The sequence below is a fragment of the Durio zibethinus genome, chromosome 26, assembly GCF_047325235.1.
Source record: "Durio zibethinus cultivar Kanyao isolate XHJ-2024 chromosome 26, ASM4732523v1, whole genome shotgun sequence".
Taxonomy (NCBI): Eukaryota; Viridiplantae; Streptophyta; class Magnoliopsida; order Malvales; family Malvaceae; genus Durio; species Durio zibethinus.
This window is the reverse complement of record NC_143187.1, coordinates 18,487,396-18,508,363: the sequence shown is the minus strand read 5'-3', so window position 1 is coordinate 18,508,363 and position 20,968 is coordinate 18,487,396. Positions and strand designations below refer to the sequence as shown.

The following is a 20,968-nucleotide window of genomic DNA, read 5'->3' as shown; positions in this document are numbered from 1 at the left end:
TAATTATTTTTTTATATAAGTTTTTAAAATAAATTTCAAAAAAATCATATAACTTTTAAAAAATAAATATTCAAAAATTTTTAAAAATTTTAAAAATAACTTTTCGAAATATTTTGGAGGTTTTTATAAATGAATGTATGAAAATCTTTAAAAACTTTCAAAAATTTATTTTTGGAAAATCTATTTCTAAAAAAAATTATAATTTTTCAAAAATATATTTTCAAAAGCTTGTGTAAAAAAAAAACTAATTAAATAATTTTACTTATAAAAAATTAAAACATGAGGTGTAGAGAGAAAATAATGCGATACATTTTTTAACACTTATATAAAATTATCTTTAACTTATATATCCCAAATTTAAAATATAAAATTATCTTTAACTTATATTTTATATCAAAAACTTATACATCCTAAAATATATTTTATACATCCCATACTTTTCTTACAAAAATACCCTTGTCTCATCTATTTACACCTTTATTGTTCCAGCAATGTAACATTTTATAATAGATCTATTAGCTTTTAATTGATCTGAATTTATTAAATATAATTCATATTTATCTAATAAAATTTTATTAAACTTCGCAAAAACTTTTTATTAATTGTTATCAAATAATGTTTTCACTCGTTATCTTTTATATACACATTTTGAATTTTTTGTCCTTAAACTTTTTTCATATTCTTTATAATTTAAGTTTTATTTTTCAAAAATCTTAAATTATCTGATTAATTGAACGTTGAAACGTATTCCCAAAAATAATTTTAGATATCTCTTAATCTTATTTTTTGTCGCTGATTTGGACCAACCCTACTCGCCTTGGAACTTACCGATTAGCACATCTTAACCGGCAACACCATCGACAACCTCTAATCATTTTTCACAACTTTGGAGTCTTCAAAGCTTCTATATAAAATGAGTAAACCAATGTTTTAATTAGAAATATAATAAATCGAATTTGAATCGATATAATATTAAACTTAAGTTTAAGTTCGATTCAAATTTTAAAAGTTTAAAAATTAAATTCGATCAAATTTTATTTTTTTTAGTTTAAATTATATTTGAATTAAAAATTGAACTACTTAAATTCATTTAATTAGATTCGATTAACATATAAAAATAAACTCGATTTTTATATTCAATAAAACTGAATTATTTATACTCGAATTTGAAATATTTTTATTAATTAAAATAATAAAAATATATTTAAATATAAAAGTTTGATTAAACTTGCAAACTACTCGAATCAAATATAAAAATATTTAAATTTGACTTAATCGATGAGTCGAACTATTCGAACTCTAACTCGACTCAATAATAATTGAATTAAGTTCAAATTTTATTCGAATCAAATTTAAATAATTTATGAATACTAATATATCATTTACACTTTTAATTTTCATCTCTTGTCAAAACAAATTATATGGTTTTTGTTTGATTTTTCGTATACCATATCAATTCAATAACTTTACAATGGATTTTGTAATTTTTTTTTAATATGGTTTTTGTAATTCTTAATAAATTATAATAATAATCCTTTTCTCTTAAAAAAAAATTGATGGTTTTAAAATGCATACCATTAATATAATTTAATTTATCATACATAATTTACTATTATATTTTTAAGTTTAGAGTAAATTACTATTATACTTTAAATTTTATAGTAATTAAAGAATATTCGTTAAAAATTTTATTAGAAATTGTTTTGTAATACAAAATATTTTGAAAACATATGGCAAGAAAAAAAAAAAAAAACCTAAGACCAACGGGAAAATGTAATATTTAGTGATATTGTATTTACTAAAAAATACTATGATAAGAGAAAAAATTAAAAAATAAATAAATTTTAGCTTCATGGTACAAAATAATTTCTAATAAAATTTTTTACTAAATATTCTTTAATAATTTTCTATTTTAAAATATGATGATAAATTTTTTTCGAAATTAAAAATGTAATGGTATAATTGCATCAATTAAAAAATTGAAAAACAAATTTGTAACTTAACCAATTTACAATGTAAAAAATTTGCAGCTTATCCAATTTAAAATGTAAGTGTTTTTCAAAGCTTTCAAGCCAAATTTTCGAGAAAATTCAATTGGATTTCGTAAATTTTTCTAATACCTGTTGGTAGAAAAAAATATATAAATGAAATTGTTCAACAGCACGCGCTACAGAAGCGCTTGAGTCCTCCAAAGCGGCAACGGCTATAAATTATCAAACGGCTAGTTCTTTTTTCTTCCAATGTCTACTTACAACTTTTCTCTTCGCAATCCTCTCAAAACGAATCATCATCATCATCATCATCGCTCTTTTCTCTTTCAATTTTCTCTCTCAATTTCTCACACTTTCCTGGAATCTTTCCCTTTTTCATCAAGCATTAACAGAATTTTTCAAGAGATAAAGTGGCTTTCCCCACCATAAGAGAGATCATTGAAGAAACGACTCAATAAAAGACTCTTTGCTTTGTTTAGAGTAGCAGTAGTTGCTTATCACTGGAAACGCTTCTTTTTCCCACTGATAGAAGCACTTTCTTGGAAATTCTGGAAAAGGGTTTTGAGATTTTGCCTAGAAAAAGAGAGAGAAAATGTGGTCAAATGATAAAGACTTTCCAGGGAGGGGTTTCTTGACCCCACAGCCGCCTGCGTGGAAGAAACCACAGTCGACTAACGTCTTGCCAATGTCAGAGAGGAAAAGAATATCGCCCGCCAATAACGGAGATTGCTTTCATGTCATTCACAAAGTGCCACCTTCTGATTCTCCTTATGGCAGGGCAAAGCAAGTCCAGGTTAATCACACCATTTCTCAATCTCAACTTATTTCGTAAATGGTTTTTTTTTCTTTTTTCTTTTTTTCATTTCTTTTCTTGATAATTGGTTCTTTGTGTGGATGCATCCATTTCCATTCTTTTTCTCTTGTTTCTTTTCAACATGGGTTACCAGGAACATATATATATATATATATATATATAGGTTGCTTGTGAACTTATATCATTTTAAAACAAAACAGAATCTTTGGGGATTCTTGTGATTGTATTTTCTCCAGCTTTACAGCATTAAATGAGTTCGATGGTGAGCTTACATTGCATATGTTTGCATATACTAATATGATTTTGTTTTGGACTTACAGTTGATAGAAAAGGATCCCAGTAAGGCCATTTCTCTGTTCTGGGCAGCTATTAATGCTGGAGATCGTGTTGATAGTGCATTGAAAGACATGGCTGTTGTTATGAAACAATTGAATAGATCTGATGAGGCTATTGAGGCAATCAAATCTTTCCGACATCTTTGTCCTTATGATTCTCAGGACTCTCTTGATAATGTCCTTGTTGAACTCTACAAGGTACAATGCTAATCTTATCTTCAAATGTGTATCTGTTTATATCAAGCTTACTTTTCATTTGCTTTTTATTAAATTGAGTTTAGATGAATGAGTCTAATATAGGAAGCTTAGGAGCTCATGAATCATGCTTTTTCTTTCAATTCATGCCATTTTGATGGAAATGTCATAAATTTATTGCCTCATTCTCATTTACTCTTAGAGGATCTAGTAGAGTTAAAATTTGGAATCAACAAGGGTGAGTGAGAACTGATTCAATAAGGCTATAGATATAGACTTGATGGTGGCATTTTGAGGACCATAATGTCATAGCCATTTGGAATGAATGGAAAAAGCATAGTTACCTACATAAATGCACTAAGATTTGACCTAGTAAAATCGACTAGGAATTTCGCTTCTACTTATAATATTTTAGGAACCACCAGGAACTACATAGCGTGTAGCTGGAAATTGAAAAGTTCTAAACGAATTCACAAGAAGATAAAAGGGTGCTAATGTAGTTGAAAGTTTGTAATGGGCAAAAATATATAGTTACATATAGGAAAAATACATTTGTGCAGCAGTAAAAACTTAGATGCAAAGGTATATATACCTCTGAAAAATTTTATATTCTATATGGAGAGCTAGTACATGTCTGTCTGTGTCTGTTTATCAGGTCATTTATGTTGAAGACTTTTATTTGGCATCCTATGTAGTTGGCTTCAGCTGTATTTTATGATGACATATTGTTCAGTTTATAGTCTTCATTTGGAGACTCAGGGCTTATTTGTTTTATAAAATTGTTTGTTTTTCAGAGGTCTGGAAGGGTTGAAGAAGAGATTGGAATCCTTCAGAACAAACTGAGGAACATTGATGATGGAGCAGTTTTTGGTGGAAAGAGAACAAAACTTGCAAGATCTCAAGGGAAGAAGATTCAGATAACTATTGAACAAGAGAAATCAAGGTGGATGTTGCACTCAAACTCATTATTATTCTTATTCTTTCTACATGTATCTTCTGCAACTTTATCTATGTTTGATCCCCTCTTATAATGGTTCAGGATACTAGGGAATTTGGCCTGGGCCTATCTCCAGCAACATAATTATGGAATTGCTGAGCAACATTACAGGTATGCTCTTTTTATTTACCCTACACATATATACATGAATAGCATTATTTTTGAGAAAAATTTATACATGTATTATATTTTACATCAAGTTTGTATCATTACCACAGAAAAGCTTTGTCCCTGGAGCCAGATAAGAATAAACAATGCAACCTGGCGATATGCTTGGTGCACATGAACAGGATTGGTGAAGCAAAATCACTGCTTCAGGATGTCAAAGCTTCATCTGGAAATGAACAGATGGATGAATCCTACTCTAAATCCTATGAACGTGCTCTTGAAGTGCTGATGAAAATAGAATCGCAATCAATGTTAGAGCCGGTGGCACAGGAACCAGATAAGGGAAGCGAAACTCGAAGATCCTCAACATCAAACAGGGATAGAAGTTTGAAGGAAGCTAGCGTTGTCCTTCCTAGAAATGAAGTTAACATTCCTGGGTTTATGGGCAGGAGAAGGTTACAATATGCACAGTGCGAAGGGAAGATGCTGTCAGATGAGCAAAATGGTGAATCTGACTGTAAAAATCACCTTGAGAAGAATGATAACTTCTATGAATATGATGACAGAAGTTCACAATGCACACCAATTGGACTGAAAGGTACTTTGCAGTCTTCTCCACAAACCTTGTTCACTGAGAAGTGGAGAAAAGGTTCATATATGGAAAGCCCGTGTGAAGGGTCCGTGTATTCCAGCAAGCTGAATGAAAACTGGAGGTATTCAACAGGACAAAAAGTAGATTCTGTTCAGAAGAAAATATATGCTTCCTCAGCAGCTAATAGAAAGAACTCAGAAGCTTTGTTTACCCAACCAAGACAATGTTCATGGGGGTTCAACACTGCAGATCAGAGGAGAGGAGGAAGATGGGGAGAAGATACAGTTAGAAATTCAATTCGAAAACTATCTTTTGAACAAACTCTAGCCACTGAAAGTTTGCCTTCACCTTCAATCCAGAATCTCAAGGAAGAACCACAAGCATCAAGTAATGGAAAGTTGGAAAATTCTGCAACTGGCCTAGAGGAAGAGGAAGTCCAGGATGGCTTATCTGGAGTTCTATTCACACAGCCCAGAAACTCTTTGTTATGGCTGAATAATAGAGATCAAAGAAGGGGAAGATGGGCAGAAGAATCTGTTGGCAGTTCAGTTTGCAAGCTATCATTTGAGAAGACTATAACCAGTGTGACTAGACATTCAGCTCAAAATCTTAATGAACTACTGGTTTCATCTAAAGATGAATCAGAAATTGGACTGGAAAAGCCTGCAAATGCACCTAATAAGAAAAGCTGGGCAGATATGGTTGAAGAAGAAGAAGAAAAAGAAGAATTGCAAAGTGGAAGAAAATATCTGGGGAAGAGCTATGAAGGCTTTAACAGGGAAGAGGAGTTCAATGATGAAAATCTGAATTCCAACATAATTTATCAACATCCTGATTCTAAGGATCATATTGAGAACATAGCTCAACAGCTTGAATCATTTGACATGAAAGGTGGATACAATGCATCACCAAACACTGTTTTGTCAAGGAGGAACCGGCTGCAGGTTTTCCGTGACATAACCAGTCCATGAAGACCAGTTTCATTTAGACTGTTATATACATTTAGTTTGATAGTGTTGGTTTGATTTACTCTCATGGAACAGCCTTTTGTGAGACCAGCTTTACTGCCAGTCGCTATTCTTGTATATCTTCAGCTTCTATTCATTATACATTGTAAAGAAGCATTTTAATTGAAATACGTATATCCTAATTACAGTTCATGAGAATTTCAACGCCTTCTCAATCAGACTTGATTGTAGTTGTCTTGTCCATAACTCCATATACTTTTTTTTTTTTTGGCCTAACTCCATATACTAATTGGACTTGACTAAATTTCTTCTCGTATTGAGGATACTTGACTGATTGCAACTTCTAGTAGATTTGGCTTGAAGTGGTCAAACTATGGAATTCGATCCCCACACCTGTTGAAACCACCTCTTAAGAGTGGCAACATAAACCAATGAGCTAAGCTCCGGATTCCACCGATTATTAATTTGACAGTTAGATCTGCAAACAAGTAATGTAGGCTATATAACAAGCTTTCTGGTGCCAAATTATATGTTGAGCTCAACGACCACTTTTGGGGTCTCGGAAAGAGATTTTGCAGGTTCTGTGTTCCTAGGGCAATGGATGCCATAGTGTGGGAGACTATGCAAATGATACAAACGATGTTCTTCAAACCTATGGTTATCGTGGATATGTTCTTTCCAAACTTGGCCCATATGTGGCCACCATGGCTGAAGTTGAGGGGCTGGATGCTCAGAAACGAGCCGTGACTCTCAAACTTGAAGATATCGAGGTCAAGCAGGCATGATTCAAGTGTGAGTTGATGCATACGAGTTGATGTATGCATGCTTTTGACAATAGTAAATGAACCTATTTATATTTATGATATGCGTTGTTTGGCTGAGAAAAGATATGAAGGAAGTAAATGCGATCAGTGAAAAGCTACAACTATGCAAGAGATATCATCATCTTGACTTTCCCTAGCTAGTTAATGCTTCTTTGATCAATTCTTCAGATGCTTCTTGCTAGGGCATCATCACAAGCAGAATTGATGATATTATATCAATGTTGTAAATTTACTCAAAAGCTAAGCCTACAGTTTATACCTTCCAAAGGCCATCACTTGCCAAAATCATGAATTGATATGTATGTGGATCAATCATCTCAACTCTCACAGACCATATTATAAATAAACTAAAAATAAAAATCTATTTTCTAATGATTCAAATCCAATAATTTATACTCTTAAAACATATTGAAATATAAAAAAAAAATAAAGCTAAAATATAACAATTTTGGTTTGATTTAGAAGTATTTATACTATTCAAACATTAAACATTAAGTACATTTATCAACAATTAATTAAGTTAAAAATACTTTCATAATAAGTGAAAAAATAACGTAATAGTTGATTAATTCAAGAAAATTTCATAATCAAAAGATAATTTGATTAAGAAAGAATAGTTGATTGTTATACTTAATGGAGTCAACTGTCACATATTAATTATAAGAAGCAATCAATTTTTAATTTTAAGACAATCGACTGTTATAATTAAAAATTAAATCATTTGATTACTTAAACCTAAACTTTTTGTAAATGTATAGAAATCGATTGGTTTAAAAAAAAGTTAGACTGCTATTAAGTAAGAAGCATTTTGAAATTTGGGGAAATCGACTGCCCTAAGGTAATAGTAGCGACTACCCTGTTGTAAGTGGCATTTTAGACTTGCATTTTACATAGTTGTAGTCGATTACTCTTGAGAAGGAGTCGGCTGCCCTCGACGAAAAGCTAAATCTTTCAGATAAAACATTAGTTTTCTGTTCAATTAAATCATTCATCAAAAAATTTTCAGATTTCACTCCCTCTCTCTCACTTCACAAAAAAAAATTCTCATAAACTTTGTTTGACTATAGAAGATATAAACCAAGGCTATATTTCCGTTCTCTTCTAGGGAATTTAGCGATTAAAATCTTACTAGTGCAAAATGAATTCTAACAAAAGCTTTATTATATCACGAACTATTTGATTGACCCTTTTTGCACTCTAGAAATTGGTGAGGACAAATAAATTTAATTGGAAACGACACCTAGTGTGTGCCTTGACGCCATTATCTATATGGTTCAGTTCTCCATATTGGTGCCAATACAAGATTAACATCGTGCAAGGGATCATCACCAACAACAAGACGACGTCGCCAAAGAATCTGGTGGAAATAACAACCACAAAATCATGAACGACTAAATTCTTTAATAATTAGATTCAAAGGAAGATTGTAGTTAGAGCCAGCAAGCCTTCCTCCCCCAATTTTGAATTTGTTTAATATATTTAATTAAATAAATTTAAATTGAATTTATTGTTAGTTAATTTCATTTATTTATTTATTTATTTTTATAATCAAATTTTATATAATTATTTAAGAAAAGTTTAAGTTACACTGTTATTTATTTATCATACTCACCAATCATTATTAAAAGATATTTAAAACAATTAAGTTTGTCTGAATACAAGTTTGCCATATAATCATTTAACATTGACTTTTAGAGAGTATTGTAAAAAGAACACAAGTCAATAAAACAGACACAAAATATGTATAAGTTGGATGTTAGATTTATATATATATATATATATATGTATAATATAAAGCCACAAGACGGTACTTGATACAAATTCCATGGACGCCTTGGATCATAAAAGACATAGTATCACACAAATAATATTATCTCCAAATCTACTAAATACAAGCATCCATCATTCATCAAGCCGTTAAAGCAAATGCGTAGTCATAAAAAGCCATCCCAGATACAAGGACCCACAACAACCATACACACGATGTCAATCTAAATTTGACCCCATCAACAACACAAACCAAGATACAAATTTCATACCATCTGAAAGAAGTATAGAGTCTCCTGCCTCAAGTTGTAGCTTCCTCCTCTTCCTCCTCCTCCTCCTCCTCCTCCTCGTACTCTTCATCTGCTGTTGCGTCCTGGTATTGCTGGTACTCGGCAACTAAATCATTCATGTTACTCTCAGCTTCGGTAAACTCCATCTCATCCATTCCCTCACCGGTGTACCAATGCAAGAAAGCTTTCCTCCGGAACATTGCTGTAAACTGCTCGCTAACCCTCCTAAACATCTCCTGGATTGAAGTTGAATTTCCAACGAATGTGGATGAGATTTTCAGACCCTTAGGTGGGATGTCACAAACACTAGACTTGACATTGTTAGGGATCCACTCTACAAAGTATGATGAGTTCTTGTTCTGGACATTAATCATTTGTTCATCAACCTCCTTAGTGCTCATTTTACCACGGAACATTGCAGAAGCAGTTAGGTATCGGCCATGGCGTGGGTCAGCAGCACACATCATGTTTTTGGCATCCCACATCTGCTGAGTCAGTTCAGGCACAGTGAGGGCCCGGTATTGCTGTGATCCTCTGGATGTCAAGGGTGCAAATCCAACCATGAAGAAGTGTAGTCGTGGGAAGGGGATAAGGTTAACAGCCAGCTTACGGAGATCAGAGTTCAGCTGTCCAGGGAACCGCAGACAGCATGTCACACCACTCATGGTAGCAGAGATGAGGTGGTTAAGATCACCAACTGAGTCAAGTTAAAAAAAGGAACAACATAAGCACAGAGACCAGACCATGTAAACTATGGAAATTAATTCCATTAAAGAAAGCCAGTCAATATTTTTGCATAAGCAGCATATGAAAATATTAGTTATTATCACAATTCATATAAACAGGTATTAAAAACATTGATTCCTGACGCATCACATTCTTTTATGTTTGTGGGGACAAAAGATGGGTGTATATGTGGGTAAGAAAGATACTTATGAGCCACCCAATTAAGACTTAATAACATAGATAGGAGCTAATATGCCACCAATTCCTTAATAATTGAGCAAGCAAGCAAGCAACCAATAAATAATAAATTTGTCAATTCTTGTTCACAAAAACCCAGAACAGTAACGTAAAGCAACATTATCGAATTAATGCCACTAAATATTTTATTTTCAAATTGTTGAAAACCAATGTAGAAACCAGCAGTTTGTTAGGCAATGCTAAAAAACTGTACGTTGCATACACTTGGCATTTAGAATGGTAAGCCAGAACTTACAAGTTGGAGTGGCAAGCTTGAGAGTGCGGAAGCAGATGTCATACAGAGCCTCATTGTCCAAAACCATACATTCATCAGCATTCTCAACAAGCTGATGAACAGAAAGGGTAGCATTGTATGGCTCGACAACTGTATCAGACACCTTAGGAGAAGGGAAGACCGAAAATGTCAACATCATGCGATCTGGATACTCCTCCCTAATCTTGGAAATAAGAAGGGTTCCCATTCCAGATCCAGTACCTCCACCCAAAGAATGACAAACTTGAAATCCTGTCCCAAAGGCACATAAAGTGAGATTAGAAGGCAGACAAGGCTTCTTTTTTTTGGCAGAGAGGAAACTAGAAATGCAAGTTGAGAAACAAAGAATAATGGAAAAAGAGCCAAAAAAGCCCTTGAAGTAAAATTCAATAATCATCCAAGCTATTATTGTTTTTTGGCAATCAATTAAACCCTCAAACATCTATTTTCATCAATTGAGCCCTTATTAGAGGAAAAATAGTTGACTATTTCCGTCCAATCAAGGGCTTAATTGAGTGAAAATAGATGTATGAGGGTTCAATTGGGTGAAGATAGATGTTTAAGGGTTAAATTAATTTGAAGTAAAAGATTCAAGGCTCGATTGATCGCAATAAAATGTCAAGGGCTTATTTGATTATTAAAATTTTTTTAGGTTCTTTTTTACCCTTATGCCAAGAATAATTTAACAGGATCACAAAAGAAAAAGCATGAATAGATAAGATGGTGTCCAAAATGAAGGAACCAAGCCACGATAAATCAAGATAGACCACATCACTCTCAAACATAATTACAGAAAACATAAACAAATGGCTTGAATAATCTCTTTAAATCAAATTGAGGAAGAACTTGCAACACATGTTCTTAATACAAAGAAACCAACCAATACAACTTTAATCAAAACGGGGAAGGCCAGTTTCCCAGCTTTGTGGAATAAATAAATCAAACAAATAATACTTAGAAAAAGCTAAATGCAAAATCAAACCATAAAGCAACCACAATCACTTCAAAGCAAGAGAGAGGTGAAAATAAATTTCATTTTCTTGAAGCAAAAATTGAGGAATAATAGCAGACCTGACAATTTAAAACACAACATAACATAACATGAAAATGGTATGAAATAAGAATCAAATGTGACAGTTTAAAATTTTAACAATAATTACAAATGGGTTTAACAAAACTAAAAAAATATATTTCATGTTTTCATGTAAACACAAATTGTGACAGGCAATTTTATTTGGTAAAATACACGAATTTCAGTATTTTACACTATTCACGACTTCACGATGAGAGAATTTCACATAAAAACGAAGAAAACCAGAAAATTGAAGACAGATATCAACAAAATAAACTAAACCCATATGTCAAAAATATATGGAAAAGAAAGACAAAGTTAAAGGGTTGATGTTGATACCCTGTAAACAATCACAATTCTCAGCCTCTTTTCTAACAACGTCAAGAACAGAATCAATGAGCTCAGCTCCCTCGGTGTAATGACCCTTGGCCCAGTTGTTACCAGCACCAGACTGGCCGAAGACGAAGTTATCAGGGCGAAAAATCTGGCCATAAGGACCAGATCTTACGGAGTCCATAGTGCCAGGTTCCAGATCCATGAGAACAGCGCGTGGGACATACCTTCCGCTACCGGCTTCATTGTAGTAGACAACGATACGCTCCAGCTGTAGATCAGAGTCACCGCTATACTTTCCAGTGTTGTCAATTCCATGCTCGTCGCATATCACTTCCCAGAACTTGGCACCGATCTGGTTCCCACATTGACCTCCTTGGATGTGCAAGATTTCTCTCATTTTTGGTTTTCCTTTTCCTTTTTCTCGGGAAAGTGATGGAGAAGAGGGATGAAAATGAGTTGCTTTGCTTTTTTTGGGGGGCTAAATGCAAGGATGAGAGTGAAGGCTGAACGAAGCTGTGTTGGATATTAAAGTTTGCTTTTAATAGATGAGGATGAAGGAGACAGGGACAGACAGATAGATATTTGTTCTGCAAATTGGAAATTTAAAAATAAAAAATAAAAAAGCAAGTTGATTCTTCAATAATGCTTTGTGCACATCTCATTTTTATTACAAAATTATCCTCTTCAATAAATTACGTTATATTTCAAAATATAATAACAAAAGAATATGATGAAATAAAAATTATACATTTATATTTCAAATTCAAATGATTCATTTTATTCTATTTAAATAATATATTTTTTAACAAAAAAATTATAATTTTTTAAAGGAAAATTTAAATGCATCACTTTTTTTTTCTCTAAACCCTTTTTCATTTTAATTTTTTAAAGTGAAATTATTTAAATATTTTTTTCACAAGTATCCTGAAATTTATATCTAATAAATTTTATAATTTTTTAAAAATATATTTAATGAAAAATGTAATAACCTTTTAGAAAGTTTGTAAAAAATTAAAAAAAAAAAGAATTTTGTTAAATTTTTTATGAATTAATATAAAAAGGTTATTATTATAAAAATCATAAATTTTAAAATTAATAAAAAATTTCTTTTTATTATTTTGATCTTAAAAAAAGAATAAAATCTCATGAAATCTTAATTAAATATTTTATTTCTTAATATTACAAAAATACTAATTTTTAATTTAGATATGATTAACATAAAGGAGTTGAAATTGTTTAAAATTGTATAAATAATATTATTAAATACTATATAATTTTTTAAAAAATATAATATGTTAATTGAAAAAATCAATCATGATAAGCAGACGAAAAGATTTTTTTAAAGAGTTTAGTTTAGTTAAATCTATTATAAAATTTTAATAATTAATAGAAAAATTTTATTAAAAATAATAATTTTTAAATTTATAAAAAATTTATATTTATTATTTTATCTTTAATTTAATTAAGGCTTGTAAGATATTGTTTTTAAGATCAAAATAACAAAAATAAAATTTTTTAATAATTTTAAATTTTATAATTTTTTAATAATAACTTTTTTATTACATTAATTCATAAAAATTTGAACTTTTTTTTTTGGTAATTTTCCACAAACTTTCACTTCTAATCCTTTTAAAAATGTATTTTTAATAAGTGTTATTAATTTTCGAAAATACATTTTTAAAAAGTATTATAATATTTTGAAATTAAATTTTTAAAAAACCAATATTTTTCGAAAATTTATTTTTTGAAAGTTACAAAATTTATCAAATATAAATATTCAAACGCTTGTGAAAATGATATTTAAATAATTTTATTTATAAAAAATTTAAAAAATATATGTAAAGAAAAAAAACTAAACGAACATTTAATCGTGCCCTTTTTTAATTAAATTGATATACAAGGCTTGCACTAGTTTATTATTATTTTCTTAATGCAAGTGTGAGTGATTGATAAGACGATGATTAAGCAAACACTTGGTGTGATTTGAATGATTGGGCTGTTTGCTTTCAATTTCTTTCTTTAGTTCTTCTGGCTTTATGGGTTTGGGGTTTTTCTGACTTGATTTTATCGACATCTGCGGTCACCACAAAAGCCAATGTCGATCAAGTATGAACAAATATTTTCCTTTCTAAGCAAAAGGGAAAATTCAAATGAGATTTATTTATTTTATGACTCCAATGGATCGATGGAGTGTACTTATTTAGGCTTTGCTCCTAAGTTCCATAATTTTGAACCACCTGGAAATGGCCCAAACAATTGTAACCGGTAGTTTCACAATCCACTCAGACAACTGATTTCATCAATTGAATATATATATATATATATATATAAATTATTTGATGTATTGACTATAATTTTTTTATTTAATTTTATAATTTTTTAAATATATATTAAAAATTAAATATTATCATGTTAATACCACTTGTAAAATTAAAAAATTTTACTATCAATATATTTGATAAATTTCTTATAATATATACATATGAAAAATAAAGTTTTTAATCTCTAGTTAATTTAATATTAGCTTGGATAACAAACATGTTAATTAAATTATTTGGCTAAATGTTTAATGTGAGAATAAATATTTTTTTAATTGCTCAATTCAAAATTAAATATTTTAATTTGTGTAAATAAAAATTAAATGTTATCGAATATTTATAATTAATGATAAATGTAGATGAAAATTTATGCATTTTGTAGTGCAATTTAATTTTATATTGACATTGATTTATACATAAAACTCAAAAAATAATAAAATCATAAATAAAAAAACGTTAGTTTCATAAGAACAAAACAAAAATTTTTTCTTCTTTCTTTCCAAATGTTTTTTTGTCCTAATTTCATATTTTTCTCCCTTCAACTCTTGTTTTTTCTATAAAACCTCTCATTGTTCTATTTTTACAGAGAGATATACCAAGTGGATTGTTATACAAAAGGCTAAAAGAATTAGCTAACAACTACACTAATTTGTAAGGATTTTTGGTATTTAATGCTGTTGATGGTGGAGCTGATTCTGATTTGGGCTCATTTCTTTTGAGGCGCTTGTCTATAAATTATAGAAAGAAGTCAAAATTTGGTTTCACCCTTCTTCGAAAATACAGTAAAGATGCTAGTGTAGCCCTCTGTTTGAAAAGGAAAAGAACACGGTGAAACACGTAAATGAAAAACTTATAGTTGAGAAAATCGATTTGCAATTCAAAGATATTCGAAAGCGAAAATAGGGGAAGTGAGTTTTCGAAATCTGAGTACACAACAGCAGAGAAAGGATTTGGATTTTTTAAATCAATAAAAAATTTCTTCCTTTCAACAGTAGGGAAAGGATTTGAGTTTTTGAAATTAAATAAAAATTTTTTGGTTTAGTTGTGAGTTTTGAATTTCATGGGTATTATAATATGGATTGATGATTTTTTTTTTTATAAATTAATGTTGAATAATTGAAAATTTAATTATTATGTAAAAGGACGAGAACTTTGAATTTTTTTAATTTTTATTTTTAAACTATATTTAAAATAATAAAAAAGAATCAAATGATTTTTTTTCTAAAAACTAAATCTCAAATTTAGGATTAGTTTTAATTTTTTATTTAAAATAATACTTAACCACTAAAAAAGTGACACATAACTTTTTTTCATTTAATTATTATTTTTATTCAAATTAACGGTACGTGTTTCATTCGGGCATATTTTCCTTCATCTTTATCTTTAATTGTAAGTATTTGATAATATTTAATTTTTATTTATACAAATTAAAATATTTAATCTCAAATTGAAAAATCACGAAAACGTTTGAATCTAAAATGAACATTTAAGCAAATTCTTCTGAGATTATAAGTTCAAAAAACCTTAAATCTCCTTTCCACTCTGTTTGGCTTTACATAACTTTTCACAAAATTGAGAAAAAATAAACATTGATTTTAATTTATTTTATATTAAGAGTTTAAGATACTTACAAAATTGATACCCCTAGCTTGTTATTCTAAAAAGTAAAAAAAAAAAAAAAAATCATCATAAATAAATTTGAAAGAAAAAAAAATATTTTAAGTGTTAGAAGAAGAAAAAAAACACATTATGGAACATTAAAAAAAACAAAAAGAACAAAGGAAAAAAGATGAAAGAGAGTATCAAATAAATATTGTTCCCGCAGGCCCCATCACTTAGCTTATGATGATTACTTACAAGAAACCTTGTCAACAAATATCCAGATGCTCAAAACAGCCCCGAAAACAACATTGTATCCAACAACAAACGATGGACTCTATTTGAAGAAACTACTGCCATTCTAAAGTGCAAAAACACATTGAACTGTAACTACAGAAACAGTTTAGTTATGGCTGTAGGTGGCTGATAATCGGCCAGGACGCTCAGACAAGATGCGTATGTACAGCATTGGAGTCAACGAAGACACAACACTCCAACCCGATTTGGCAAAAGTGCTTGTGATAATGGCAAGGATCCAGCTATTTTACAATTTCACAAGCCGAAACTTGTAAGAAGCTCGAGTTCACGTCGCTTCCCTCTTCAGTAGTTCCTGATGAAAGTAGATGTCATAATTAATGTTTTTATTTTGTACAAAAGCAATTGATATGGACTTTGCTATACCTGTTTGGTAGCTGCAATTGAGACACACTGCCTTTCTTTTTTCTCACGTTGGCACTCTCCACACCAGCTTGAGAAATCTTTCTGATATTTCCTCAGCTCACGGAAGACCGAACTAGAAGAAAATTTTGCATGCAGTTTAAATAATTTGGCCAAACACATCTGAATTCTTTGGTTTCCTCTAAGATTTCTTCAATGCTGTTCTTTACATTTCAATATTAAATATTACATAAAGATATTCAAATGCAATGAGTAAGTTTTATTCAAGTGGTAATCTCTTTCCAACTTAGAGCAGTAAATCAAGGTCGCCATTACAACTTTAAGAGAGACCTCACTAGTGATCCCTCCAGAACTTTATTACATGTTTGGTACATTTATACTAAGAAGTGCAAGAGAAAAATACCTTCTGCACCACAAAAGTAAGTTGACCCAATGACCAGATGTTGTGGCTCTTGCACCATGCCTATGGCGCCCACGGTGAAGAACTGCACGTCCTGGAACATGTGAATAATCCAAAATTTCCTATAATGCACAACAAAGATAACACATTAAATAAGCATTTTGTTACAATACTAACAAATTAAAATAGAAAAAGGACTAGTCTATATCTTTTCTTCAATGAACCAATATCTGACAACCAATTTAAATACTATGATTACTACCTGTTGTCTAAGGATCCATTTTGTTTAACTGATCTGTTATTTCATGTTCTCATTTACAAAGAACGTAGCCTCTAGATAGAGACCAGATTAAAATAAGCACAATAGGCTGTTTTGATATTTTTATGATATTTCACTTTATAAGAAAAGGGGAGGGAGAGGGGAGAGGAGGCTGTGTCAGACATAGGGTTCATTCTCCTTGTTGACTTTCTAATAATAGGGATCATTTTACCAAACTGACACTAAACTTCATGCTGATACTTTATTAAACATATGCAGATGGTTAAAGCTTCAGTTCCTGTTCCTCAAAATGAACAGTGTAAAGAAGGATTAGCTTACATCTGACTGGGTTTCCGTATTGACATGTTTATCACACCGAACGCCCCGAAAGAACAATTCTCCACCAGAAAATTGTTTACCCAAGCAAACATTTAAGGTGACTTCTGAATCATCCACATGGAAACCTACAAACACAAAGCTACAGAAGTTTGCGAAGATCCAACTTTAACAGCAAGATTTTTAACTAAAAGACTCTAACAGTAGTACCAATAAAGGAAAAGATAATAAAAGGTATTATAAACAGGCAGATTAACAGAACAAGCATCAATAAATAAAAATTTAATGTGCACAAAAATTCTAATGTTAGGAAAAAACCATAGCCAACCATGGTGAGATTATAGGCAGTCATGAGAAAAAATATGAGCATGAAATGTAAGAAAATGGAAGATGCCATCATTTAATAAGGAAAGCAGTGATAAGCAATGCACAAAGCAAAGTCAGAGGAATGAAAGAATTATTTTGTGCAATACCTTCTAAACACTTTAACAGTAGAATCCAAAGAATCATCAGTTTCCATCTACCAATACCTAATTCTTTAATCTCCTAAGGGTAGTGGATGATAAATAGCACAGTGAACTTTCATCATTCACAGAACTAATGGAAATGGGTTATTTAAAGAGAAAACAGAAAGAAGTCAGAACCTACCAAGCTCAACATCCCTGTCAATTCCATATTCAACAACAAAACCATGATGCGAATCCAGCGTAGATCCACCCACATCAGAAAAGAAAACTGCAAACCATTTCCCAAGATATTAAAAAATATCTATTTATCTATCTATCTCATGATGGAAGAAAAACTAAATACCTTTGGATATAGGTCGGATAAAGTCCTCCATCAACTTGTCAAGCATGGTCTCCAGACCAAAGTCATCTAAAACAGCACCAAATTTGTTCATTGTGTTTGGTCGCATGATTCTAAATTTTGTCTCTTGGACCCACTTTTCGAAGTTTTCTACCTAAGCAATCAGAACCTGATAAGAAAAATATAAAACCTAAAAAACAAGAAAGTTAAAAGTAAAAAAAAAGAACAAAAGAAAAGAAGGTATTGGCAGTACCTCAGATAACAACATTTCACAGAAACGGGGCTGAAGCATTTCAAATGTAAAAACCCCTAGTGTAGGTTCAGCCATTATACTTCTAAAGCTTTCCACTTTATTCTCATTAATTGCTTTCAGAAATGAGGGGACAAAGAAGTTTGAGGCATGCATGGCATACAACTCCCTATGCAGAGGCTGCAAAAAAGGAGATCACTTGAGCAGAGAAAAATATAAACCTTACAAAGATAACACACCAATATAAAATCTGCAAAAGTGAAAAAAAAAAAAAAAAAGTTCCACTACAAGGCACTTCTTATCTCACAAATTAGCATAATTTGGAGATTTTGCAGGCAAAAAAAAGTATCCTAAACGACCTTGAGTACACAATCCTAGTCAAACAATAATTACACTATGCACCTGATAGTGCGATATAATCTTCTGCCTGTATTCTCGATGCCTTTGAACCTGCTCAAAAAATTTTTAAACAGTGAAAAAAAGGTACAGCTAAATGGAAAAGGAAAATCAAGAGAGATACAAGATATCCACAGACCAGATAGCTAGCGTAAATTAGAGGCTGAACAAAAAGTGAGTAATGACAAAATTGACCAACATAAAATGCATAGCATTGCATAAAAATACTGAAAAAAAGATACAAGCATAGAGTTATAGATTGAAACTTAAATTTGTCCAATGGCAATAGGATACACAAAACCCATATACAGATCAATTAATATATCAATTCATCCCAATCTAAACAACACTCAGCAGCTCATAAATTCACAATAAGAAATTACAAAAAAATGCCTTCTTTTTCCCCATTTACACAGTATATGAGCTCCATTTTTTCTCAATCAATCCAAAAATGGAGTTAAAAACAATTAATTCATCTTAGCATTCCTTTAATTTAAAATCTGTCACGCACCATTCCTTTTCAGTTTCCAGAGATAAAAGCTTTAAAAGAATAAATATATTACTTATATTGCATTATAAAAATTCACCTGATTTAACTCAAATGTTAACATAATAATACTAAGAAATTACATAATTATTTCATAAGACAGTGTTACATTCTAAAGGAAGGAAATGTTCGAACCTGAAATTCAAACATAAAATAAAAAGCAAAAATAAAGGAAAAAGCAAGAGGCTTACGCGAGTACGTTCGCCTTCAGGAGAGTAACGAAGGATAATGTCGCGCATGTAACGGAGCTTGGAGTCGCGAGGGAGTGAGAGCATAGGAGGAGGCAAGTAACGTTCCAGGGAGCTGAACAGAAGCGGACTGAACTCCAACTGCAAACCCTCGTAGCTCTCCGGCTTGTGCTCGGTATTAGGGTTCAGACGTAACCGGTGCGTCATCGGCAAAACCGCCACGCCATTTCCGTTATGACTAGCGGTCGGTGGCGTTGGCTGATGGGTTTCTTTTCTACCTACACTTAAAGACATGATTGTTTATAGTCTTGTTTTGAATTTGGGAAAAATGGAATCGGGTGAAACCAGAATTAGCTTTTAGGAGGGTATTTTTGGAGTTAGGGTTTTTAAGTTGGCATGGGATATATTGTAACATATAACCAGGGTTGGCATCGGGTCGGGTTCGGGGCGGGTTTTGCTCGCCCCGAACCCGACCCAACTTAATGCATAAAAAACCCGAACCCGACCCTACCCGAAATTTTTTTTTGTTTTTTCATACCCGAACCCGAACCCGACCCGACACTATATAAACCGTACCCGATCCGATCATACCCGAAATTAATAAAATATTATTTTTTAAATATAAATATTTAAAAATATCATTATATAAATATATATATAATTAAAAAATTAAAAAATTAATTTAAAAAATTATTTTTATATATATATCGGGTCGGGTAGGGTCGGGTTTGCCTAAAACCCGACCCCGACCCGACCCCGACTTTGTCTTCATGCTACCCGACCCGACCCCGACCCGACCCCCGATTTTCAAAAAAAAAAACCGACCCTAAAAAATCGGGTCGGACCGAAACCCGTCGGGTACGGATTTTTTTGCCTTCCCTACATATAACTATAATTATTGGAATACAATTAATTAATTATAATTTAATGCATGTAGAACTCATAAAAAATAAATTTGTAAACGAATCGAATATATACGAACAAATGTAAATACATAATTTATATATTTTTTTAAAGGTGTGTTTAGATTAGGTTAGTGTTCGGTAACAAAATCAATTTATTTGTTTTTATTTGGTTCATTTAAACAGTATAATATTCACATTTAATTTATATTCGATTCGATTATATTAAATAAATTTATTTATAAATATTAAATAAATATATTTATAAACATATATAAAATATATATATTTATAAATAATAAATAAAATTAAACAAATAAATTTTAAAAAAATATAAACGAATCAAAATGAATAAAAAATTTTAAAATAAAATTAAGATAAAAAATAAAAATATAATTTATTATTATTATTATTATTATTATAAATGAACAGAAAAAATAATAAATGAACAAATTTTAAATAAATTTTAAATGAGTTTATTTGTGAATAAAGGTATAATCAATCGAGTTTGAGTCGATACAATATTAAATTTAAACTCAAGCTTTACTCTAAATTCGATACTCGAAATTCGATTTAAACTCGATCAAGTTTTATTTTTTTAACTTTAACTTGACTCGAGATAAAAATTGAATTATTCGATCTCGCTTGATTAAACTTGATTAACATATAAAAATAAACTCAATTATTATATTTGATAAAATTTTAATTATTTGTATTTGAATTCAAACTCGAATTCAAAATATTTTATCAATTAAACTCAAA

General features: G+C 30.8%; 3 protein-coding genes across 5 annotated transcripts; 1 reads left to right on the top strand and 2 right to left on the bottom strand.

Moving 5' to 3' along the window:
- The first annotated feature begins 2,276 nt into the window (after positions 1-2,276).
- Positions 2,277-6,218, top strand: LOC111274098 (uncharacterized). Its single transcript, XM_022858750.2, has 5 exons — positions 2,277-2,784; positions 3,126-3,338; positions 4,130-4,278; positions 4,375-4,443; positions 4,551-6,218. The coding sequence occupies exons 1-5, from the start codon at positions 2,584-2,586 to the stop codon at positions 6,001-6,003; spliced, it is 2,085 nt and encodes a 694-aa protein (XP_022714485.2). The 5' UTR covers positions 2,277-2,583; the 3' UTR covers positions 6,004-6,218.
- Positions 6,219-8,972: 2,754 nt separating this feature from the next.
- Positions 8,973-12,035, bottom strand: LOC111275380 (tubulin beta chain-like). Its single transcript, XM_022860739.2, is given in 4 exon segments — positions 8,973-9,159; positions 9,162-9,578; positions 10,101-10,370; positions 11,530-12,035. Coding segments are annotated over 4 exon segments (1,134 nt in total). The 5' UTR covers positions 11,924-12,035; the 3' UTR covers positions 8,973-9,106.
- A 3,595-nt stretch (positions 12,036-15,630) lies between these two features.
- LOC111275379 (2-oxoglutarate and iron-dependent oxygenase domain-containing protein CP2-like) lies at positions 15,631-19,718 on the bottom strand. Of its 3 annotated transcripts, none has more exons than XR_002688343.2 (9): positions 19,308-19,718; positions 18,576-18,623; positions 18,177-18,353; positions 17,927-18,077; positions 17,765-17,851; positions 17,120-17,244; positions 16,525-16,643; positions 16,125-16,319; positions 15,631-16,053 (listed from the first exon to the last, which is right to left on the bottom strand). XR_002688343.2 is itself a non-coding variant. In XM_022860737.2 (9 exons), the coding sequence occupies exons 1-9, from the start codon at positions 19,596-19,598 to the stop codon at positions 16,027-16,029; spliced, it is 1,137 nt and encodes a 378-aa protein (XP_022716472.2). In that variant the 5' UTR covers positions 19,599-19,716; the 3' UTR covers positions 15,631-16,026. The 3 variants fall into 3 exon arrangements, 2 of the variants coding, with proteins under 2 accessions (XP_022716472.2, XP_089611834.1); XM_022860737.2 differs by having other exon boundaries at positions 16,125-16,236; positions 19,308-19,716; XM_089755708.1 differs by lacking the exon at positions 17,765-17,851 and having other exon boundaries at positions 16,125-16,236.
- Between the last annotated feature and the right edge of the window lie 1,250 nt (positions 19,719-20,968).

Bases quoted from the DNA above. Each gene is read 5' to 3' on its own strand.
- LOC111274098 (XM_022858750.2), top strand. From the start codon at position 2,584: ATGTGGTCAAATGATAAAGACTTTCCAGGGAGGGGTTTCTTGACCCCA. The intron at 3,339-4,129 runs GTACAATGCTAA...TTTGTTTTTCAG, and splicing joins TCCTTGTTGAACTCTACAAG to AGGTCTGGAAGGGTTGAAGA. The intron at 4,279-4,374 runs GTGGATGTTGCA...ATAATGGTTCAG, and splicing joins ATTGAACAAGAGAAATCAAG to GATACTAGGGAATTTGGCCT.
- LOC111275379 (XM_022860737.2), bottom strand. From the start codon at position 19,598: ATGTCTTTAAGTGTAGGTAGAAAAGAAACCCATCAGCCAACGCCACCG. The intron at 18,354-18,575 runs GTGCATAGTGTA...CCTTTTTTGCAG, and splicing joins AGATTATATCGCACTATCAG to CCTCTGCATAGGGAGTTGTA. The intron at 17,852-17,926 runs GTATTTAGTTTT...AATGGTTTGCAG, and splicing joins TATCCGACCTATATCCAAAG to TTTTCTTTTCTGATGTGGGT.